This window comes from Podarcis erhardii, assembly GCF_964252035.2.
Source record: "Podarcis erhardii genome assembly, chromosome: 7".
Lineage (NCBI taxonomy): Eukaryota > Metazoa > Chordata > Lepidosauria > Squamata > Lacertidae > Podarcis > Podarcis erhardii.
In genome coordinates this window covers 89692681-89715692 of record NC_138511.1, presented here as the reverse complement: position 1 = coordinate 89715692, position 23012 = coordinate 89692681, and the positions used below count along the sequence as shown (strand labels likewise).

The window sequence follows — 23012 nt, the reverse complement described above, 5'->3', positions numbered from 1 at the left end:
GAAACGGAACAGTGAGATGGGATGGGAAGCAGGCAAGGAGGGAAAAATGTTGGCATGAATCTCCATGTTTTCAACAGCCGAAAAACCAAAACCCTTCCCTTCCCCCTCCTCCCTTCTCCCATCAAGCCTGATGAAGATTTCTGGAGGACTCAGAAGCTAATTTTGTGATATTTCATTTTGTGGTAATTTGGCTGGCCTAATAAAGGTATGCATTGCATCATTAATTACAATCATTTATCACCTACCATCCACTCCAAGGTCCCAGGGCAGCTAAAACCATTAAAAAACCATGCTAAAAGCCATTTGAAACCAAATGACAGAAATACGTTGGGTTACATCTCCCCAGGCCTCCATATGGACTTAGTTACTCATGCAATTCAGGATGACATTCTAGGGATCGGATAAGTGTATTCTTACCCACTCAGTGTATTCTTCTTATTGTTTATTTGTTGCATTTATATCCGGCCCTTTTCTCCAAGGAGTTCAAGGTGGTGGTTCTCCTCCTGCTCCTCATTTAATCCTCACAACAGCCCTTTGAGGTAGGCTAAGCTGTCAGGCAGTGACTGGCTCTGAAGGCTGCACCTGGTGAACCTCATAGCCAAATGGGAGGGTATGAACCCTGGTATCTCGGAGGTCTCAGTCCTACATGTCTGGGCACCACAGTTCAAGGAGGACACTGACAAACTGGAACGTGTCCAGAGGAGGGCAACCCAAATGGTCAAAGGCCTGGAAACGATGCCTTATGAGGAACGGCTAAGGGAGCTGGGCATGTTTAGCCTGGAGAAGAGGAGGTTAAGGGGTGATATGATAGCCATGTTCAAATATATAAAAGGATGTCACATAGAGGAGGGAGAAAGGTTGTTTTCTGCTGCTCCAGAGAAGCGGACACGGAGCAATGGTTCCAAACTACAAGAAAGAAGATTCCACCTAAACATTAGGAAGAACTTCCTGACAGTAAGAGCTGTTTGACAGTGGAATTTGCTGCCAAGGAGTGTGGTGGAGTCTCCTTCTTTGGAGGTCTTTAAGCAGAGGCTTGTCAGGAGTGCTCTGATGGTGTTTCCTGCTTGGCAGGGGGTTGGACTCGATGGCCCTTGTCGTCTCTTCCAACTCTATGATTCTAGGATTCTATGTTAAAGCAGTGTTCAAAGTCTTGGTGCTGACCTTTAAAGCCCTAAACGGCCTCAAAGGCCCAGTATACCTGAAGGAGCAGCTCCACCCCATCGTTCTGCCTGGACGCTGAGGTCCAGTGCCGAGGGCCTTCTGGCGGTTCCCTTGCTGCGAGAAGCCAAGTGACAGGGAACCAGGCAGAGGGCCTCCTTGGTGGTGGCACCCGCCCTGTGGAACGCCCTCCCATCAGATGTCAAAGAGAAGAACAACTACCAGACTTTTAGAAGACATCTGAAAGCAGCCCTGTTTAGGGATGCTTTTAATGTTTAATATACTATTGTATTTTAATATTCTGTTGGAAGCCGCCCAGAGTGGTTGAGGAAACCCAGCCAGATGGGTGGGGTATAAATTATTATTATTATTATTATTATTATTATTATTATTATTATTATTGCAGTGGCTCTCAAACTCAGACACCCCTTCGCTTCCATAAACTCATGCCCCAGAGCCCCACCCACCCTATAAAAAGCTTTATTCAAAATAGCAGATTCCACGACCCACTGAGCAAGATAATAGCCCAATAAAATTCAAAGCAGGGAAGATTAACTGCATCTTTATTCGGATTCCAATCTAAACGATGTAGTTTAAGTAATACAACAGCACAGATGAACTCAGTCGAGCGGCCCCCGCCTTTCAAAATCTGACAGTCATTTAGCAAGAGTCTTAACATTCCACATTATTGGGGACTAACTCGCTACTCAGCACATTCTCAGTGCAATGGGTGGCCTTGATGAAGTGATAACCAGTTTCCACACGTCTGGCTTAATAAAGCCGCTTTAGCAGGGTTCTTCCCATCACCTCCTGGCAAATACAAAGGGAAGAAATGGAGGCAGCGAGAGATTTTACTTTCTTGGGCTCCATGATCACTGCAGTTGGTGACAGCAGTCACGTAATTAAAAGACACCTGCTTATTGGGAGAAAAGCAATGACAAACCTAGACAGCATCTTAAAAAGCAGAGACATCACCTTGCCAACAAAGGTCCATATAGTTAAAGCTATGGTTTTCCCATGGAAGTGAGAGCTGGACCATAAAGAAGGCTGATCGCCAGAGAATGGATGCTTTTGAATTCTGGTGCTGGAGGAGACTCTTGAGAGTCCCATGGACTGCAAGAAGATTCAACCTCTCCATTCTGAAGGAAATCAGCCCTGAGGGCTCACTGGAAGGACAGATCCTGAAGCTGAGACTCCAATACTTTGGCCACCTCCTGAGAAGAGAAGACTCCCTGGAAAAGACCCTGATGTTGGGAAAGATGGAGGGCACAAAGAGAAGGGGACGACAGAGAACGAGATGGTGGGACAGTGTTCTCGAAGCTGCCAGCATGAGTTTGACCAAACTGCGGGAGGCAGTGGAAGACAGGAGTGCCTGGCGTGCTCTGGTCCAGGGGGTCACGAAGAGTCGGACAAGACTAAATGACTAAACAACAACAACAAAGCAGGGTTCTTAAATCACCACTTCCAGCGCCCCTCGGTTAATCCCGCCCCCAGGGGGCGCCACGGCCCGCTTTGCCATCCCCCGCTCTGACCACCGCACAACACTGGCACCGCCCTCCTTTCAGATGCTACAAGACTCTTCCACCTGCTTGGCCACAGGAGCGCCCCGTGTGCGTGCGCCAAGACGCACGCAGGCGCCGCTGCCCGTGCCAGGGCGCAGGGATCCTTCCCTAGCCTCTGCTAAATTGCCCCCCCCCCGCCTCACCCCCGGTGCCCTGAGCACAGACAGAGCCCTGAAGAGGCTCTAGCTGGAGCTTCGGGGGGGGGGCAGCCTGCCTTTGAAAGCCCCTCCTTTTTCCAGCTGGGGTGGAGCTCCAACTTTATTTCCTTCTCTCCAGGACATGCCCTGATCCCGCTTCCCTCTGCCCCTTCCTGCCCCCCCCCCGCCTCCCAGCCTCCCCCCCCAACACTCTTGGCCAGCCTCTCCCTCCCTCATTTCGTCCATCCTCTTATTTGCTTCCAACTTCCAGGAGAAGCGGGTCGGAAGAAAGATCTCTCTCTCCGCTGCCACCCATGGAGCGCCCGGTCGGTGCCACCCGCTTGTCCCCCTCCGGCTTGGCCGATGCCCTCCTCTGCTGACTCCGGAGCTGGGCGAGCCTGGACCTCGCTGCCCCAGCACCCATCGTCCGCTCCTCGAACAGATCCAGGACGAAGAGGATGCCAGTCCCTGGGTACCTGGTGGCAATCGCCCTCTTGTGCGCTCAGGTAAAAAGAGCCTCCGGGTGGCACCGGGTGGGGTCTGGAGGAGGAGGGAAAGGCGCGGGGGTCTCTTCCAGGGCTCGGGGCTCCTGCATGCCCTCTTCAAAAAGTGGAAAAGGGAATAAAAAGACCAGCCTTCTCCCCAGCACGAAGGTCTTGCCATGTGTCCCAGCAAGCCTCGCCTCGCTGTTGCCGTGGGCAGAGCCAGCGGGAGACGGGTGTTAAATTCCCCTGAACTCTCCTGCCTTGCGTATTTTTAAAAAATACACCTGGGGGTGCAGAGAGTTTGGAAGGAGGCAAGAAACTATTTCTGTCCCAGGCAGAGCGCGCCGTGGTCCTTGCAAAGCGGGGTTTTTTGGGCAGCAGGGGCACAGATTTCTTCTCCGTATGGGGATGAATCAACCCGGCGGGCATTCATTAGCGAACGTTTTTTGTATTTATTAGACATTAATTTCATTGCCTTATTCATCGCCTTTGCTTATGAGCTTCCTGCGAAGGGCAGCTCTGCGCCTGTCCCGGCCAGAAGGTATTTTTCATGTTTAGCTTGAATTCGCCTTTTCTTGTTTGGTTTGGGTCCTGTCCTCCGGATCAGCCGAAACGAGATGCGCTCCATCTTCTAAGCAACAGCCAAATAAACCAAGTTAAAAGTAGGGGAAAATATGCCGCGCCCCAGTAATATCCATAGAGGCGGCAGAGAAACCAACAAAGCCAGCGGAGGCAAAACAGCTCGAATTGATTCGGAAGCCTGAGAAAAGGAGAAGGTCTTTGCCTAAAAAATATTTATTTATTGTTATTTATTTACCATATTTCTGTCCCACCTGTTTCTCCAAGGAGCTCCGCCTGCATGCCTCCCGTCCTCATTTAATCCCCACAACAACCCCGCGAGGTAGGTTAGGCTGAGAGGCAGCAACACGGTCGAGTGGGGGATTCTAACCACTAGGCAAAGCTATTAATTTATTTAAGAAATTCCAGGGCAAGACTCTCTCTGCAAGTGGACATGCGCACGTTCAAAAGTATGGCGAGACGAGCTGTAGCCTGTAAATAAATGAATTAATTCCGTTTTGCCCGGATATTTAGAAAGCTGGTGCGAGTTTTAATCTGTTTTTATCCTGTTTTTAGCCTTTTAATTTTTTGAAAGACTCAAATTATTGTCGTCAGTTCCTCTTATGGCTAATTTCATTGGGTTTTTTTGTAAACTGCTGTCAATCTCTATTTTTATACAATTAAACGGTGTATTAATTTTATGGAATAATAAAATGCATAAAATGATTATAGACAATAATTTTTGCCCCCGAAAACCAGCCGGTTGTTTCCCTTGAGATGAAGCTAACTTTTAATTGTAACGGTGGACCGCCATCTAGTGGCTTTCCCTGGTACAGCAGCTTCTAGATAGTTTTAAAAGAACTGCTTTAGAATTAAGGTCTACCTACAATAAAACATCAAACATTAAAAACATCCCTACACAGGACTGCCTTCAGGTGTCTTCTAAAAGTCATGTACAGTGACTCAAACTTGGTTCTCAAACTTAATCCGTTCCAGAAGTCCGTTCCAAAACCAAAGCGTTCCAAAACCAAGGTACACTTTCCTATAGAAAGTGATGCAAAACGGATTAATCTGTTCCATACTTTTAAAAACAACCCCTAAAACAGCAATTTAACATGAATTTTACTATCTAACGAGACCACTGATCCATGAAATGAAAGCAATAAACAATGTACTGCAGTCACACGACCAATCAATTAGTAGCTGAATTGGGTTTCACACAGTCACAAAACCAAAAGAAGAAAGGCCACAAAAACAAAAATGCAAAATAGCAAAAACAGACAGACCTCAGCATAACACTCAAATCAGAAGCGTTACACTCAAAACGGAGCATGTTTGGCTTCCGAAAAAAGTTCGCAAACCAGAACACTTACTTCCAGGTTTGCAGTGTTTGGGTTCCAAGTTGTTTGAGTATCAAGGTGTTTGAGAACCCAGGTGCCACTGTAGTTGTTTATTTCCTTGATATCTGAAGGGAGGGAGTTGCACAGAGCAGGTGCCACCACCGAGAAGGCCCTGTGCCTGGTTCCCTGTAGCTTCACTTCTCTCAGGGAGGGAACCGACAGAAGGCCCTCAGAGCTGGACCTCAGTGTACTATCGCAGACCCCACCCAAGGGTGCTCCATTCTAACTGGTCCTCCTTTCACTTACAGCCGGTGTTGACTTCCGAGCAGCCAGCAGGAGGTGAGTTTCTTGTCCCATCTTCCCCTTTCTGAAAAACTCACTGCCTTCCCCACATGGAAAAGCCACAACCTTCCAAATTGCAGAGTTTGCACCCAGTGGCAAAGAGCATTTTGTTCGCCAGCTACAGCCCCTTTCGGACAGAGATGACTCGGCCACAGCACTCCAGGCACTGGTAACTTTCAGGCTGGATGTGCTCCACGTGGGGTTTTCAGTCGGTCAAAAATGGAAATGTCAGTGGTCCAAAATGCTTTGGCCAGATTACTGGCTGGTGTTCCATTTAGATTTTATAAAAAGGTAAAAGTAAAGGGGGACGCAGGTGGCGCTGTGGGTTAAACCACAGAGCCTAGGACTTGCCGATCAGAAGGTCGGCGGTTTGAATCCCCGTGACGGGGTGAGCTCCTGTTGCTCGGCCCCTGCTCCTGCCAACCTAGCAGTTCGAAAGCACGTCAAGGGCAAGTAGATAAATAGGTACCACTCCAGGGGGAAGGTAAACGGTGTTTCCACAGGGTGGGCACCACCACCGAGAAGGCCCTCTGTCTGGTTCCCTGTAACCTCACTTCTCGCAATGAGGGAACCACCAGAAGGCTCTCAGAGCTGGATCTCAGTGTCTGGGCTGAACGATGGGGGTGGAGACGCTCCTTCAGGTATACAGGACTGAGGCCGTTTAGGGCTTTAAAGGTCAACACCAACACTTTGAATTGTGCTCAGAAACGTACTGGGAGCCAATGTAGGTCTTTAAAGACCGGTGTTATGTGCTCGGTAGCCGCTCCCAGTCACCAGTCTGGCTGCCGCATTCTGGATTAGTTGTAATTTCCGTGTCACCTTCAAAGGTCGCCCCACGTAGAGTGCAATGCAGTAGTCCAAGCGGGAGATAACCAGAGCATGCACCACTCTGGCAGGACAGTCTGCAGGTAGGTAGGGTCTCAGCCTGTGTACCAGATGGAGCTGGGAGACAGCTGCCCTGGACACAGAACTGACCTGCGCCTCCATGGACAGCTGTAAGTCCAAAATGACCCCCAGGCTTCACACCTGGTCCTTCAGGGGCACAGTTACCCCATTCAGGACCAGGGAGTTCCCCACACCTGCCTGGCCCCTGGCCCCCCAAAACAGTACTTCTGTCTTGTCAGGATTCAACCTCAATCTGTTGTTTGGCTGCCATCCATCCACCAACCGCTTCCAGACACTCACACAGGACCTTCACCGCCTTCACTGGTTCAGATTTGAAAGAGAGGTAGAGCTGGGTATCATCCGCATATTGATGGACACCCAGCCCAAACCTCCTGATGATCTCTCCCAGCGGCTGCATGTAGATGTTGAAAAGCCTGGGGGAGAGGGCAGAACCCTGAGGCACCCCACAAGTGAGAGCCCAGGGGTCTGAACACTCATCCCCCCCCCACCACTTTCTGAACACGGCCCAGGAGGAAGGAGCGGAACCACTGTATGACAGTGCCCCCAGCTCCCAGCCCCTCTAGACGGTCCAGAAGGATGTTATGGTCGATGGTATCAAAGGCCGCTGAGAGATCCAGCAGAACTAGGAAACAGCTCTCACCTTTGTCCCTAGCCTGCCAGAGGTCATCAACCAGCGCGACCAAGGCAGTTTCACTGGTTCTGATTTGAAAGAGAGGTAGAGCTGAGTATCATCTGCATATTGATGGACACCCAGCCCAAACCCCCTGATGATCTCTCCCAGAAGCTTCATATAGATATTGACTATATGTTCTGCAGTGGTGCCCTTCGAAGAGGTCTGGAGCCGCAGCTACTGCCGAGCCCGCGAGACCCTGGTGGACATCCTGAGCGAATTCCCCCACGAGGCTGAGCACATCTTCAAGCCCCCCTGCGTCCCTCTCTGGAGATGTGCCGGTTGCTGTGGAGACGAGAGCCTGGAGTGCATCGCCGTGGAGACCCGGACCATCGACTTGCAGGTGCGCAGGTGGGGAAAGGGCTGCTGCCCTGCCCCAAGTCCTAGAACCACAGAGGCATCACGGAATTGTAGAGTTCAAAGGGACCCCCAGAGGTCATCCAGCTCAACCCCCTGCAACGCAGGAATCGGACCTTTAGCCCTTCCTTAACAAAGCTCTGGTGGTTTCCCTCAACATCACTCCACTTATTGCAGCGACTGGGGTTTGCTCAGGGTCCAAGACTCACAGTTGCTTAGTTACATGTAAAACCAGAGGCACACTTCATGCTCATAGTACTGTAGGATTGGAAGGGATCCCCCAGAGGTCATGTAGCCGACCCCCCAGTCAATGCAGGGATCACAACGAAAGAACTCATGGCAGATGAACCTCCCAAGTCTTTCAAGGAACGGTTGAGGTAGCTGAGCCTGGAAAAGAGGAGACTGAAAGGTGATATGATAGCCATCTTTGCATGTCTGAAGGGCTGTCCCATGGAAGAGGGAACTAGCTTGTTTTCTCCTGCTCCAGAGGTTAGGACTCGAACCCATAGCTTCGAGATACGAGATGGGAGATTCCGACAAAACCTTAGGCAAGACGGTAAAGAGTTGTTCAACGCCGGGGAAGGTGATGGATTCTCCTTCCCTGGAGGTTTATAAGAAGTGGCTGGATGGCCATCAGTCATGAATGCTTTAGCTGAGATTCCTGCATTGCAGGGGGTTGGCCTAGATGACCCTCGGGTGCCCCTTCCAACTCTGGGATTCCACGATGGATGCCAATGGGTCGAATCCATATGACTTACATTGGATCTGACCCAGGATTTGGCGAGAAGTCTAGCAGGCACGTGAGGGTATGTCTGGCTGGATGAGGCCCAAAGTTCAGTCTGCCCCAGCACACTGTCTCCGCCATAGCTGTCAAGCGTCCCTTATTTGGCGGGAAAGTCCCTTATTCCAGCGTCGTGTCCCGCTGCTGTCCCGGACTGATAATGTTCCTTAAATTTCCCGGGTTTCGAAGGAAGCAGCTCCTCTCCCTCCCTCCCTCCCTCTCTGCCGGCCAGGGAGGAGGGAGGCTCCAACTGTGTTGCTTGGCTGCGTTGCTCACCCAATAAGGAGTCTAAGAGCGACTGGGGGGTGGAGCTTGCATGCCTTGTGCCAATCAAATCGGCCGCCTTGCCTGGGGACTCGCCTTTGCTCAGCGCTTCCCAGCGGAGAGGTGACGGTGGTTTTCCTTGCTGCATCCCCTTTGCCGGGTTGCTGCGCTGTGGGAACCACCGCTTGAGGCTTCGTTTGGCTGCTGGCTGGGCTTTCTGCCTTTGGCTCGGAGGGGCTCAGAAGTTGAACATACCTGTGCCCCTTGGAAAATCCCTTATTTTGGCTGCTGATCCCTTATTTTTGAGGCTGCTGGTCCCTTATTTTCAAATCTGTAAGTTGACAGCTATGGTCTCCGCCGTCTAGTGGGGCAGGTGCCTGAGGAGGACAGGAGCTGGAGTGGGGGCAGCTGGTGGAAGGTCACGTGTCCCCTTCCCCCTTGGCAGGTGGTCCGAGTGAGCCCCATCCTGGGCACGACGCAGCAGAAAGAAATGAAGTTTGTGGAGCACACCCGCTGCTCTTGCAGGTAAGACAAAGGCCAAGCAGGAGCCAGCTGGGAGGTTTGGCGCGGAGGGTCTGCAACTGGATGTTGGGGGGGTGTGGAGGGGCATAAAGGGTTCCGCGACCAGAAGGAGGAGGAGTATCAGGAAGAGTGGAATAAATTTAATGATTATCTAGTTAAATTTGTTAAGTTAAATTAATTGAAAATAGCTTGCAGATACTTAATTGGCTTAGGATTTTATTTATGTTAAGTGATGAATTAATATGTTTAATTCCATAAGGTGAAAATTTAAGGATGTTAATGTTTAAGTTAAATTTCATAAGAACTGGGATTTGGAAAACCGTTAAAAGGACATGGGAAGCGAGGAAGTCACTTAACTTAACTTAATTTTCAATAAGGCTATGATTTATGTTTGTTTGTCTTGTTTGTTTGTTTGTTTATAATATTGTGAAAACAAAAAAAAAAAATTGGGGGGAAAGGGTTCCGTTTCATGCCACAGCTCATTCTTGCTGCACCCCAGAACCTATTTTCCAAACCACAGCTCATCCCTATAATGTACAGTGCACTTGTAAAAGTACCCCTGAGCACGTACAGAGGTCCCCCCCTCTCCCCCATATCCACCCATTCCCTGAATTTTAGAAAATGTGCATTTGGGACTCTTTAGTTCAGGGGAAAAGAAGAGGAAGAAGCAATATGCTCGAAGTTTATAAATAAGTATGGTATCGGATAATCTGAAAGCTCAACCGAACACTCAGGAAATGGACAAATTGATGCAGAATGTAGAGAAGGATCTAAAGACCTTCACGGAGGAGGTCAGGTAATTGAAAGCGCAGAAATTCAATGGGGACAAAAATGATTATGCTCACAACAACGTATATTGGTGGCTCAGTGACAATGATAAAAACAAGAACAAACAGACCAGAAGATGTGCTGGTGGTAATATGCCACGTGATTTCCCTAGTGACTGTGATTCCATTAGTGCCTCCAGTCACAGTGACATGGAGAGAGACAGGGAGTTGCAGCTTAGATCCAGTAGCCGCTGTCCGGGTTTTCGCAAGGGCCAGATGACACGTCCTCACAGGAGAAAAGGATTTCAACAGAATCACTCGTTGTTAATTTGTCTTCTCATAATTTAACTAGAGCAGAATTAAGTATATTAAAGCCCTATATGGCCTAGGACCCTCATACCTACGGGACTGCCTCTCCTGGTATGTCCCACGGAGGACCTTACGGTCTTCAAACAAAAACATCTTGGAGGTCCTGGGCCACAGGGAGGTTAGGCTGGCCTCAACCAGAGTCAGGGCCTTTTCAGTACTGGCCCCGGCCTGGTGGAACGCTCTGTCACAAGAGACTAGGGCCGTGCAGGACTTGACATCTTTCCGCAGGGCCTGCAAGACGGAGCTGTTCCACCAGGCCTTTGGCCAAGGCACAGCCTGACCCCGTCCTTCAGTAATCCTCACAGAATTCTAGCCCAATGGTTGCCATTAATTTGATTTGAACTGATTTTAGAATGAACTGATTTTAGAATGTTGTATTATTTCACTGTTGTTAGCTGCTCTGAGCCCGGCTTCGGCTGGGGAGGGCGGGATATAAATAACATTTTATTATTATTATTATTGAGAAAGGATTGGGTTTTGTACCCACACCAGGCTATTCTGCCTTCCAAACTTGTGTAGATATTCATAAGATCATTCGTCAAATCACACTTAGAGCATGTTTCGCATGTGTGGCATGGAGGAAGTGGCAATTTCTCGTCACCCTCTCTCATAAGACTAGAACTCATGGACATATAATGAAGCTGGAAATTCAGGACAGATATAGGAAAGGGCTCCTTTCACACAGCACAGTTAGACCATGGAACTCACTGCCACAGGAAGCAGAGATGGCCACCCGCTTGGATGGCTTTAGAAGAGGAAGAGACAAATTCATGGAGGATGCTGGACTAGTTGGGCCATTGGCCTGACCCAACAGCCAGGCTCCTCTTAGGTCCTTGTGGAACCTCCAGCTGCAGCGGCAGTCTATCTACATTCCTAGGTTCTTAGGGATATTTGGCCACTTCGAAAACAGGATGCCGGACTGGGTGCTTTTTCTACAGGAGGCACACACACCAGATCAGCTTCAACCAATCCCTCCACTTCCGCTTGTGTAAATATATGTTTTCCTCTTTTTCCAGGCCTCGGCGGAAACGTTTGAAAGGTGAGAGGTAAGTGATTAATAATAATAATAATAATAATAATAATAATAATAATTTATTATTTATACCCTGCCCATCTGGCTGACTTTCCCCAGCCACTCTGGGCGGCTTCCAACGGAATATTAAAATACAATAACCTATTAAACATTAAAAGCTTCCTTAAACAGGACTGCCTTCAGATGTCTTCTAAAAGTCTGGTAGTTGTTGTTTTTCTCTTTGTGGGAGGCCGTTCCACAGGGCGGGCGCCACCACCGAGAAGGCCCTCTGCCTGGTTCCCTGTAACTTGGCTTCTCACAGGGAGGGAACGGCCAGAACAGCAGAACTACCCATGAAAACTCTTTAAAACATTCGGAAGATAAAGTAAACAATGAAAACATGCATCAACATCTATTTGCCTGGTGCCAGAGTGCAGGTGCTGCCACACTAAAACACTGACTTCTTACAAATGTGGAATGGGGTCTAATGAGGCCACTTCCATAGATCGAAGCGGTTGAGGGGGAGGTACTTGGGATAAGCAGATCTCACAGGTGAACTGGTCCCAAATTGTTCAGGGCTTTATATATTAATAGCAGCACTTTGACTGTGGCCATTGGGAAGCAGAGCAGGTCTCTGAGCACAGGTGTTGCCAAGGGCCAGATTTAGATTCCTGCCCAGGGCCAGATTTAGATTTGATGAGGCCCTCAGCTCCTGAAGGTAATGGGGCCCTTTATATGTCCAGCTGTACTTTGCCAACAACAAATTGTCACTGTTTTTTTGTGTTGAATATATGCAATATGGTAAATTATGGACCTAATAGGTATCTAAAGGGACACGGGTGGCGCTGTGGGTTAAAGCACAGAGCCTAGGACTTGCTGATTGGAAGGTCGGTGGTTCGAATCCCCGCGACGGGGTGAGCTCCCGTTGCTCTGTCCCTGCTCCTGCCAACCTAGCAGTTCGAAAGCACGTCAAAGTGCAAGTAGATAAATAGGTACCGCTCCAGCGGGAAGGTAAACAGCGTTTCCGTGCGGTGCTCTGGTTAGCCAGAAGCGACTTAGTCATGCTGGCCACATGACCCGGAAGCTGTACGCCGGCTCCCTCGGCCAATAAAGCGAGATGAGCGGTCGGCCAATAAAGCGAGATGAGAGTCGGTCACGACTGGACCTAATGGTCAGGGGTCCCTTTACCTTTACTTTTAATAGGTATCTAAAGCCATTTGCACATAACAAAATATGTATTTTATCAAAGCAATTGATATGGAAATGAGCAAACCAATGATATTTTAGGGAGCAGCCTAGCAGGCGGGGCCCATGACTTACATCATTTGTTGTTGTTTAGTCATTTAGTCGTGTCCGCCTCTTCGTGACCCCCTGGATCAGAGCACGCCAGGCACTCCTGTCTTCCACTGCCTCCCGCAGCTTGGTCAAACTCATCCTGGTAGCTTCGAGAACACTGTCCCACCATCTCATCCTCTGTCATCCCCTTCTCCTTGTGCCCTCCATCTTTCCCAACATCAGGGTCTTTTCCAGGGAGTCTTCTCTTCTCATGAGGTGGCCAAAGTCTTGGAGCCTCAGCTTCAGGATCTGTCATTCCAGTGAGCACTCAGGGCTGATTTCCTTCAGAATGGAGAGGTTTGATCTTCTTGCAGTCCATGGGACTCTCAAGAGTCTCCTCCAGCACCAGAATTCAAAAGCATCCATTCTTCGGTGATCAGCCTTCTTTATGGTCCAGCTCTCACTTCCATACATCATTACTGGGAAAACCATAGCTTGAACTATACGGACCTTTGTTGGCAAGGTGATGTCTCTGCTTTTTAGGATGCTGTCTAGGTTTGTCATTGCTTTTCTCCTAAGAAGCAGGCATCTTTTAATTTCGTGACTTACATCACAGGAACCTACATAACACAAAACACTGTTGCTGTATGTAGGTTTCATTTTATTTGTTTTTTATCTTACATTTTGGAAATGTACATCCATTTTCTTTTTCCTTTAAATTTTTTTGGGGCCCCCAAGAGAGTGGGGCCCTAAGCTATAGCTTGTTTAGCTTATATGCAAATCCAGCACTGTTCCTGCCAGCAATTGTGCTGCAGCGTTCTGGATCAGTTGCAAGAGAAAGTAGAGTGCAACTGCGGTAATCCAGATTTGATGAATCCAACGCATGAATCACTGGGGGGGGGGGAGTAAAGCTGCCTTTATTGCCCCATAGAAACAGCTCAGTGCTCCCAATTCATCAGGGAGAACCCCGTTTCCCCATCTCTGTAGGTGCCTCCTTATAAATAGTTGGATCGCTAGATTTACCTGTCTCTCCAGGGACATCCCAAATGCCTTTAGGGAGGTATTTTTAAATGCAATGGCTGCAGCTCGGACTTTGGTGGCAAAGGGGTGGAAGGAAGAAGAAGTCCCGACAATAACAGATTGGCATAACAAGCTACAATAATTTGCTGTAATGGCGCAGTTGACAAATAGCCTGAGAGGCAATTCAAAACAAAAATTTATGGAAAAGTGGGATAGATATAAGATATATGTTCAAAAATACAGCAAAGGTTTGCTATCTATGCTAGCATTTGATTGACGTTGGAGACTGAGTTGAGAAATGAGACCAAGGGTACATATTGATATAGGAATGTATTAGACAAAATGTAAAGAAATATACTGGGGACGCAGGTGGCGCTGTGGGTTAAACCACAGAGCCTAGGACTTGACGATCAGAAGGTCAGCGGTTCGAATCCCTGTGACGGGGTGAGCTCCCGTTGCTCGGTCCCTGCTCCTGCCAACCTAGCAGTTCGAAAGCACGTCAAAGTGCAAGTAGATAAATAGGTACTGCTCCGGCGGGAAGGTAAACGGCGTTTCCGTGCACTGCTCTGGTTCGCCAGAAGCGGCTTAGTCATGCTGGCCACATGACCCGGAAGCTGTACGCCGGCTCCCTCGGCCAATAAAGCGAGATGAGCGCCGCAACCCCAGAGTCGTCCATGACTGGACCTAATGGTCAGGGGTCCCTTTACCTAAAGAAATATACAATAATAAGAGTACATTCAATTGTAAAAAAGGAATATACAATGGGACAGACAGGAAGTCCAAAGTGTTGGTACAGTTATGACTTTTTGGTCCTTGTTTTTTTCTTTTCTTCCTTTTTTGTTACCTTTAGGTATATAAACTTTGTATATAAATTTTGTAAACATGTTGAAAATTATATGATAATAAGCATTGTACTGTAATATGATATTCTTTACCCATATAACGTAATAACGTTAATAAATAAGTAAAACTGCCAAAAAAGACAAAAAAAAGATTTACCTATCTCTCCTTTCCCCAGGAGCCACCGGATTGGGCCCAAGAGGAGACCCCGGGAGCCAAGCCTGACGCCTTTCACACCAATGTAGGTATACGAGAGCACGGTGTCTGCGCGGCAGTTGGCAACAATAGGAAAGAGGGGGAGAAATTGCCTACATTTAATGCAAAAGCCTGGCATTTCCAGATTAAAAACAAAGGTCCATTGGGAGAACGTGAAGGGAAAGACTGAGAGCGGCTGCCAGCCAGAGTAGACAACATGGTTAGATGGACCAACGCTCTGACCCAGGTGGTTTCATAACATTATTCCTTACTTGTAAAGCTTCTCAGGTGTCCTAGGAGATTGAAAGGTCAGGCTCTCGATCGAAAAGATGCAAGAGGAAAGAGGAATGGGGAGGGCAGAGGAAAAGTAGCGAGCTCAGTTGCCAATGCTTGAAGTTACATACTCAGAGCAGTACAGTCTGATTTGGAGGGGCACCGTGCTTTTACTAGCATATTTCACACCCGACCAGCACCCCTTAGTTCTCTAGATGGTGGGTGGGGCCAGAGCATAACCCCCCCCCCCACTCTGGCTTCAGGATGGAGGGAGGGAGAGAGGGCAATGTTACGATAGGGTTAGCAATGTCCTGAGCTGCCTGTAGGTGCCGCTGTTGCTTCAGCCCTGGCGTAAGGAGCACCATAAGATACGTTCCTATTTAAACCAGCCCTTTATCTGCCCAGTTCTCGTCTCCTGCAGTGCAGAATTCTGGAAAGTCAGCAGGTCTGATGGGGACTGGCACCTTCAGACCTCTCCAGTGTAATAAACGAAAATCTGCCCTTATTTCCTTATGGGGGACACAAGAGCCCTAATAGAGTCCTTTGCAGGTTCTCCATCGGTCAGAGAAAAGAACAGAGGCCAACCAGAGAATATTGAAAAGCAGCTTGTAAGCCTGATCTTTATTGAACTGTTGCAACAGGGTGCTCCCCTCACACGCAGGAAAGGAGGAGGACCCAGAACAAAGGTGTGCCCACCCTTATATAGACATTTTAAATTGCCCACCCTGGAGTCCAAGACCACCTCCAGAAATATCATGCATACATCACAGAAGGGGTGTAGCTCAAGACCACCCCCAGACACATCATACCTACATCACAGAAAAGGTGGTCTACAGCAGAAATCTGAGTGCCTTGTTTACCTCCTGTCTGGCAGACCACCTGTTAATGCTCACTTGATTGGATACCCTGGGGAGCCTGGCCAGTCTTTTGTAATGATAAATACTTAGTTCCTGAGCCAGGTCACAGGCTCACCCTATTCATACACAGACATACCCTTAAGACAGGATTTGTGAAGGGAAAGACAATGGGGAGGCTTGTCCATTTTCCTTTGACCTTGCAGAGAAAACATTTGGTCAGTTTGGGACCCAAAATGGCTTCCTGGCTGTTTTCCTGTGCTGCTTCAGACATGTGGTTTATATATATTTATGTACGTGTTTGCTTGGTACGTTTATGAACATTTATTATATATATTAGACCTTATTTTTTTTATTTCACCAGCATCACCCCCCAAACCTGTTGCATGTGGTTTTATTTCAGCAGCTGCAAACTCCCCGGTGCGGGGAGACCAGAGGCCCAGCACAGAGACCAAGAAGAAGCCAAGAATTTGCCCCTGTCCGAGAGAGACATTCCTGTCTGAAATCCGGACGCAGGCAGGGCTGCCTCGTTCCCAGCTGCCCATGCAAGAATGGCGGACAGAAAAATCCCTGCAAGGCCCAGTCTGAGGGCTGCCCTCCGTGGGGGTTGGGGTCAGGGGCTGCCCTTTTCTGGACTCTGATGGGATCGGGAGACCCTCCATCTGCAGAGGGGTGGGGCAGACGTCCGCTGACTATCCATTAAAGAGTCCTGCTCCCTGACTGGTCCCCAGACATGTCTTACAGACTTCCCTGATCTGGTCCCCGCCAGCTGTTTCGAACTCAGAACTCCAAAGAGAGCACCAGGTTGGGGTGGCCGGACCGTGGCATGCCCCCTTCTTCTGATGACCCAACAAGGCAGGTTCTGTTTCTGCACTAAAAAAGGGCCTTTCGCAAAGCATTCCTGCCCTCCACCCCATCATTGCCTCCCTCCCTCCCTCCCTCCCTCTTTTATTTATGACACATCGTTCTTAGGTCTGAAACACACGTCTGGTCCAGGCATGCGTCTCGCGTGTGGCTGTATGTGTGGAAGTGAGTGTTTGTGTGTTCATCCAAAAGACGTTGCATTGGCTCCCGTGCGTTCCTAGCACGAAAGAAGCCACAGCTTTTTGCAAATGTTGTGTTTTTAAAACAGTGTTTTCCGTACCCCGCCATCAGGGGAAAACCTAGTGCTAATTTTTGAAAACAGGAGATGTTATATGGGCTGACCGAAATCGAGGCACACTTCAAACCCCAGATAAGTGGAAGTCAGCTTTGGCTACTCAGCGGTGGTGAGGGAAAGGCACTCTGCACATGTGCAATGACGCTCTTTCCACTATTATTATTATTATACCATATATTTCAGTTTATGTCTTCATTAGCCTCTCATCTTGCAAGTCAGCCTTCCAAGTGCATTAGAATTACTTGAGCAGCGCTGAAGGGCATTGAACCCACCTCATTGATATTTCTTTTTAGCCACTGGCTTATGAAGCCACTCACACCTTCTTCATTTCCTCGACGAAACACCGCAGAGCCTTTCCTTCCGCACTGCCGAGAAGCCTGCCTTTTGAAGTGCCTTGGAGTTAATTGTACAGCGCTAAACCGCATTGAAGTCTGCTGCGTGTTTCTTTCAAGCACCGACAGATGGAGCTGTTGCTTTCCTTAACCCTGCTGTCGGGGATGCTCTGGGGAAGAGAATAGCACTTTTTAAAACTAGGCCCCGAGAGAGTAGGAATCCTGCGCCAGGAGATCCTGAAGTGTAGAAGGAAAGTCGGCGGTAAACCTAGGTGTGGCACTGGTACCCTTTTGGTTATTATGGCCACAAACCACTTCAAAAGACACACCGACCTGCATGGACGAAAGAGAGATTATATATTTGCATGCATGCTGTGTAGATGGCTAAGAACAGATCGACCACCTAAAACACCACCTGCAACTTCTGTGCGGTGGTTTGATTTCATTTGATATGTGGGATTCAGTGGTGTAGCGTGGGGGGTGCAGGGGGGCTGGCCGCACCGGGCGCAACATCTGGGGGGGGCGCGCTCGCCGCCTCCGGAGTCGCCGAAGAGCCTCGGGCGCAGGCTGTAGCAGAGCCCCATGTCTCACGGAACCGACAAGCTGTGCACGCGTCCGGGCTGAAGGCGTCTGGCAGGCAGCGGCTCTCAGTGCTCGCCACGGTCCCCGCGCATCAGGGCTGCGGAGGGCGCGCCAGGCAGCCCCTCCTCACAGCCCCGCCGCCGCCGCTGCTGCAGCTGCTGGGCAATGTTGCATTTTCCTCGCCTCTCTGCCCTCCTCCTCCTCCGGGCAAGCGGCGTCGTTTGGGTGGCAGCGCCAGCGGCAACTCGCCTCAGATCACCTGACACGGACCCACCGCCGCCGCCGTGGCTACCTTACCGTAAATACCCCAGCCCAGGCAGCAGCAAGAAGAAGCTGGCAGCGGCGGCAGGTTAGGGGTTAGGGGCGCAAATTGCTTGCCTTGCCCCGGGTTAGGGGGCGCAAATTACTTGCCTTGCCCCGGGTGCTGACAACCCACGCTACGCCGCTGGTGGGATTACAGAGGATAAGACTTACCCGTGACTATCAGTGGCTAAGAGCCACAGCGGCTATGCCCCGCCTCTACGGACAGAGGCCTTAATTCTGAATACCAGGAGGGGAGAGCGTTCTTGTGGTCAGATACTGTTTCTGAGCTTCCCATTAGAGCACCTTGTCGGGCACTGTGAGAACAGGATGCTGGCCAAATTGGCCATCGCCCTGGTCCAGCAGGGTCTTCTTATAGAGCCTCCAGTTCCAGAGACAGTCTACCTGGGTTCCTAGAGGCATTTGGCCACTGGGAGAACAGGATGCTGGCCTGAAACAGGATGCTGGCCTGATCTTATGGCCTTACGACTGCAGAGCTTAAACAAACTCAAAGGGTTTGTGCATGCGCTGTGTCTTTCAACCTTTATTGGGAGTTGGGAAACAGATTGAGGAAGCAGAACGAGACTGGGATGTTCACTCCCTTTCTGGCTCTATGTAAATCCTGGATGCGGGTGGCGCTGTGGGCTAAACCACAGAGCCTAGGGCTTGCCCATCAGAAGGTTGGCAGTTCGAATCCCCACAACGGGGTGAGCTCCCGTTGCTCGGTCCCTGCTCCTGCCAACCTAGCAGTTCGAAAGCACGTCAAAGTGCAAGTAGATAAATAGGTATTTCTCCGGCGGGAAGGTAAGCGGCGTTTCCGTGCGCTGCTCTGGTTCGCCAGAAGTGGCTTAATCATGCTGGCCACATGACCCGGAAGCTGTACGCCGGCTCCCTCTGCCAGTAAAGCGAGATGAGCGCCGCAACCCCAGAGTCGGCCACAACTGGACCTAATGGTCAGGGGTCCCTTTACCTTTACCTTTAAATCCTGGAGATCAAACCACTTGCAAAAATTATATCCGTGTCTATGGGAAAGATATGTCACAAAGGGATAGATTTTGTGGTTTCCGGCGTGTGGTTTTGATGTTCCGATCGAGTGAGCTGGTTGTAAAGGTGAGTTTTATCTGCTTCCTTTTCTGGACTGTTAAATCTTCAAGAATCCGACTGTGATTCATTCGGCTCGCTCCCAATTATGGGCAAATAAATTCTCTCTCCCTGCTGGTGTTTGCTTTACAAAAATGCAAACGGATATTCTTAATTGTAAAGTGAAAAACTTCCCAGGCACTTTTCGAGGGGTGGGGAGCATTTCCTGATTAAGAGGCAGTGTGGTATAGTGGTTAGAGTGTCAGGCTACGATCTGCGACACCAGGTTCTTATGACTGCAGAGCTTAAACAAATTGATAGGGTTTGTGTTTGCGTATTGTGTCTTTCGATTTTTATTGGGAGGTGGGAATCAGATTAAGAAGGCAGAATGAGACTTGGGTGCTCACTTCCTTCCTGGTTCTATGTAAATTCTGGCGATCAAACCACTATTAAAATTTTTTATCTGTTTCTGAGGGAAAGATCTGTGACACAGTGGTTGCTTTTGTGGTTTCAGACATGTTCTGATTGAGTGAGATAGTTGTAAAGGTGTGTTTTATCTGTTTCCTCTTTGGGGATGTCAACTTTACAAGAGTCCGACGGTGATTCACTCGCCTCTCCCCAATTATGGCCAAATAAATTCTCGCCCTGCTGGTGTTTGCTTTACAAAAATGCACATGAGTATTTTTATTTGTAAACAGATATTTCCCTCCTGTTTTCGGCAAGTATTTCAAATTGTGGGTGTCGTTGGATTTCAGGATTTTAAAATAATTTTTTTCTAAAAAAAGCATTGATGCCACAGCTAAATTCTTTTAAAAGGCTCGATTTCAATGGGACATAAGCACAAGGAACCGTTTTCAACTGAAAAGGAAATTTGCTTTGCTTTGACTCCATCCAATAGAAAGGTCACCAGACATAGACAGCTTAAAGATTTCTTTTTTCTTTTTTAAAAGCCCCATTAAAAAACAAAAACAAAGAGAATTCAGCTTTTAAAAAAGTTCTCAGGCACTTTTTGAGGGTGCGGTGGAGGGAAATTTCCTGATTAAGAGCCTGGGACACACTAGGACAGGGGTAGGCAACCTAAGGCCCAGGGGCCGGATGCAGCCCAATCGCCTTCTCAATCCGGCCCGCAGACAGTCCGGGAATCAGCATGTTTTCACATGAGTAGAATGTGTGCTTTTATTTAAAATGCATCTCGGGGTTATTTGTGGGGCATAGGAATTCGTTCATACCCCCCACCCAAAAAAAATATAGTCCAGCCAATCACATGGTCTGAGGGATGGTGGACTCTTCCGGCAATCTTAATTCCGGCTTGGGATTCATCCAGCCCAGCCTTTCGCATGATGAATTCTGCATATAAGTTAAATAAGCAGGGAGACAATATACAGCCTTGCCGCACTCCTTTCCCAATTTTGAACCAACCAGTTGTTCCATATCCAGTTCTAACTGTAGCTTCTTGTCCCACATAGAGATTTCTCAGGAGACAGATGAGGTGATCAGGCACTCCCATTTCTTTAAGAACTTGCCATAGTTTGCTGTGGTCAACACAGTCAAAGGCTTTTGCATAGTCAATGAAGCAGAAGTAGATGTTTTTCTGGAACTCTCTAGCTTTCTCCATAATCCAGCGCATGTTTGCAATTTGGTCTCTGTTTCCTCTGCCCCTTCGAAATCCAGCTTGCACTTCTGGGAGTTCTCAGTCCACATACTGCTTAAGCCTGCCTTGTAGAATTTTAAGCATAACCTTGCTAGTGTGTGAAATGAGTGCAATTGTGCGGTAGTTGGAGCATTCTTTGTTGACCACAGCAAACTATGGCAAGTTCTTAAAGAAATGGGAGTGCCTGATCACCTCATCTGTCTCCCGGGAAATCTCTATGTGGGACAAGAAGCTACAGATAGAACTGGATATGGAACAACTGATTGGTTCAAAATTGGGAAAGGAGTACAACAAGGCTGTATTTTGTCTCCCTGCTTATTTAACTTATATGCAGAATTCATCATGTGAAAGGCTGGGCTGGATGAATCCCTAGCTGGAATTAAGATTGCTGGAAGAAATATCAACAACCTCAGATATGCAGATGACACAACCTTGATGGTAGAAAGTGAGGAGGAGTTAAAGAACCTTTTATTGAGGGTGAAAGAGGAGAGCGCAAAATATGGTCTGAAGCTCAACATCAAAAAAACTAAGATCATGGCCACTGGTCCCATCACCTCCTGGCAAATAGAAGAGGAAGAAATGGAGCCAGTGAGAGATTTTACTTTCTTGGGCTCCATGATCACTGCAGATGGTGACAGCAGCCACAAAATTAAGAGACACCTGCTTCTTGGAGGAAAGCAATGACAAACCTAGACAGCATCTTAAAAAGTAGAGACATCACCTTGCCAACAAAGGTCCATATAGTAAAAACTATGGTTTTCCCAGTAGTGATGTATGGAAGTGAGAGCTGGACCATAAAGAAGGCTGATCGCTGAAGAATGGATGTTTTTGAATTCTGGTGCTGGAGGAGACTCTTGAGAGTCCCATGGACTGCAAGAAGATCAAACCTCTCCATTCTGAAGGAAATCAGCCCTGAGTGCTCACTGGAAGGACAGATCCTGAAGCTGAGGCTCCAAGACTTTGGCCACCTCATGAGAAGAGAAGACTCCCTGGAAAAGACCCTGATGTTGGGAAAGATGGAGGGCACAAGGAGAAGGGGACAACAGAGGACGAGATGGTGGGACAGTGTTCTCGAAGCTACAAGCATGAGTTTGACCAAACTGCGGGAGGCAGTGGAAGACATGAGTGCCTGGTGTGCTCTGGTCCAGGGGGTCACGAAGAGTTGGACATGACTAAACAACAACAACAGCCGCAAGGCTATTGATTGCGAAAAATTGGAAGGATCTCAAAAGAGAAGATAGACAGGGACTGGAAGGTGTTTAAAGGATACTTGCAAAACCATATTGAAAAATCAGAACTCCTATTAGAATAAACAAGTTCCGTTTTAAATATGGAAATACTAAATAAGATGGATAACAATGTGTAATAGAAAAAGAAGCAGAAAATTGGGTTAAACGTGTGTGAAAGAAAGTAATAGAAGTGGAAAGAAGTGGCAATTGAGTAGATTGGAAGTCTAACACAAAGGTGGGGTGAGGGGTGAGGGATGGTGATGGGAAAAGGAAAGGGAAAAGGAAAAACTTTCTGATGGTAAGAGACATTCAGCCATGGCACTAACTCCCTTGGCAGTCTTTAAGCAGAGTTTGGGTGGCCATCTGCCAGGGATTCTTCAGCACTGATTTCTGCACTGCAGCGGGTTGGACTAGATGACCATGGGGGTACCCTTCTAAATCTATGATTCTAAATCAGCCACCCCCTTATTAAGGATGGAGTTTTTTCCAAGGTGAAGAGGAAGCCCTGGAGGGAATCTGGTGTTGGACTTCTTAATCTTCAGCAGGGGAGAGAAATGCCAGCCTGGTAAGTCCAGGAACCACTCCTGGCTTGGCTGCTACTTTTCTGCTTTCGGGGAGAGGCGCTGCTGACTCCTGAGGGCCCCTCCCGGCTCTCTGGACCGGTTTGGAGCCCGAGAGAAAGGCTGGCAGCAGCTGGCATTCCAAAGCCATGTGTCACCCGGCGGGCGCGGGGGCTGCTGGGAGTTGTAGTCTTCTCCCCCTCCAGCTGGAGAAGTTCCCAGGTGAGCTGCGGTCCCCTTTTTTCTTTTCCGATCCTCTCCTCGCTTGTTTTAGCTGCCCCCCCCCGCCTGCCCTCCACGTGCCAGCTCATCAGAGACAGTGATGTGGCCTCTGAGCATGGGCAAAGTACTTTTGCCCCCCTCCCTCCCTCCCTCCAGGGAATCCAGGGCGAATCAGAATGGTAATAAAACGACAGGGAATGCAATTGAAAG

General features: G+C 48.7%; 1 protein-coding gene and 1 long non-coding RNA gene across 3 annotated transcripts; one reads left to right on the top strand and one right to left on the bottom strand.

The window, feature by feature from the left end:
• Window positions 1–1704: 1704 nt before the first annotated feature.
• LOC309346215 lies at window positions 1705–15953 on the bottom strand. Its single transcript, XR_014158480.1, has 3 exons — window positions 15623–15953; window positions 14833–15575; window positions 1705–1968 (listed from the first exon to the last, which is right to left on the bottom strand). It is a non-coding gene; the product is annotated as an uncharacterized lncRNA (long non-coding RNA).
• Window positions 2478–19927, top strand: LOC309346097 (snake venom vascular endothelial growth factor toxin HF-like). 2 transcript variants are annotated; one of them, XM_081869786.1, is made up of 8 exons: window positions 2478–3363; window positions 5549–5579; window positions 7305–7501; window positions 9006–9085; window positions 11235–11264; window positions 14544–14606; window positions 16052–17651; window positions 18229–19927. In XM_081869786.1, exons 1-7 carry the CDS (start codon window positions 3316–3318, stop codon window positions 16188–16190), a joined length of 588 nt encoding a protein of 195 aa, XP_081725912.1. In that variant the 5' UTR covers window positions 2478–3315; the 3' UTR covers window positions 16191–17651; window positions 18229–19927. The 2 variants fall into 2 exon arrangements, with proteins under 2 accessions (XP_081725912.1, XP_081725913.1); XM_081869787.1 differs by having other exon boundaries at window positions 2522–3363; window positions 16091–17651.
• Window positions 19928–23012: the final 3085 nt, after the last annotated feature.

What these genes read in the sequence shown, in the direction of transcription:
- LOC309346097 (XM_081869786.1), top strand. Translation starts at nt 3,316, where the DNA reads ATGCCAGTCCCTGGGTACCTGGTGGCAATCGCCCTCTTGTGCGCTCAG. An exon ending in CACACCCGCTGCTCTTGCAG is followed by an intron (nt 9,086 to 11,234) that starts GTAAGACAAAGG and finishes CTCTTTTTCCAG; the next exon opens with GCCTCGGCGGAAACGTTTGA. An exon ending in AAACGTTTGAAAGGTGAGAG is followed by an intron (nt 11,265 to 14,543) that starts GTAAGTGATTAA and finishes TCCTTTCCCCAG; the next exon opens with GAGCCACCGGATTGGGCCCA.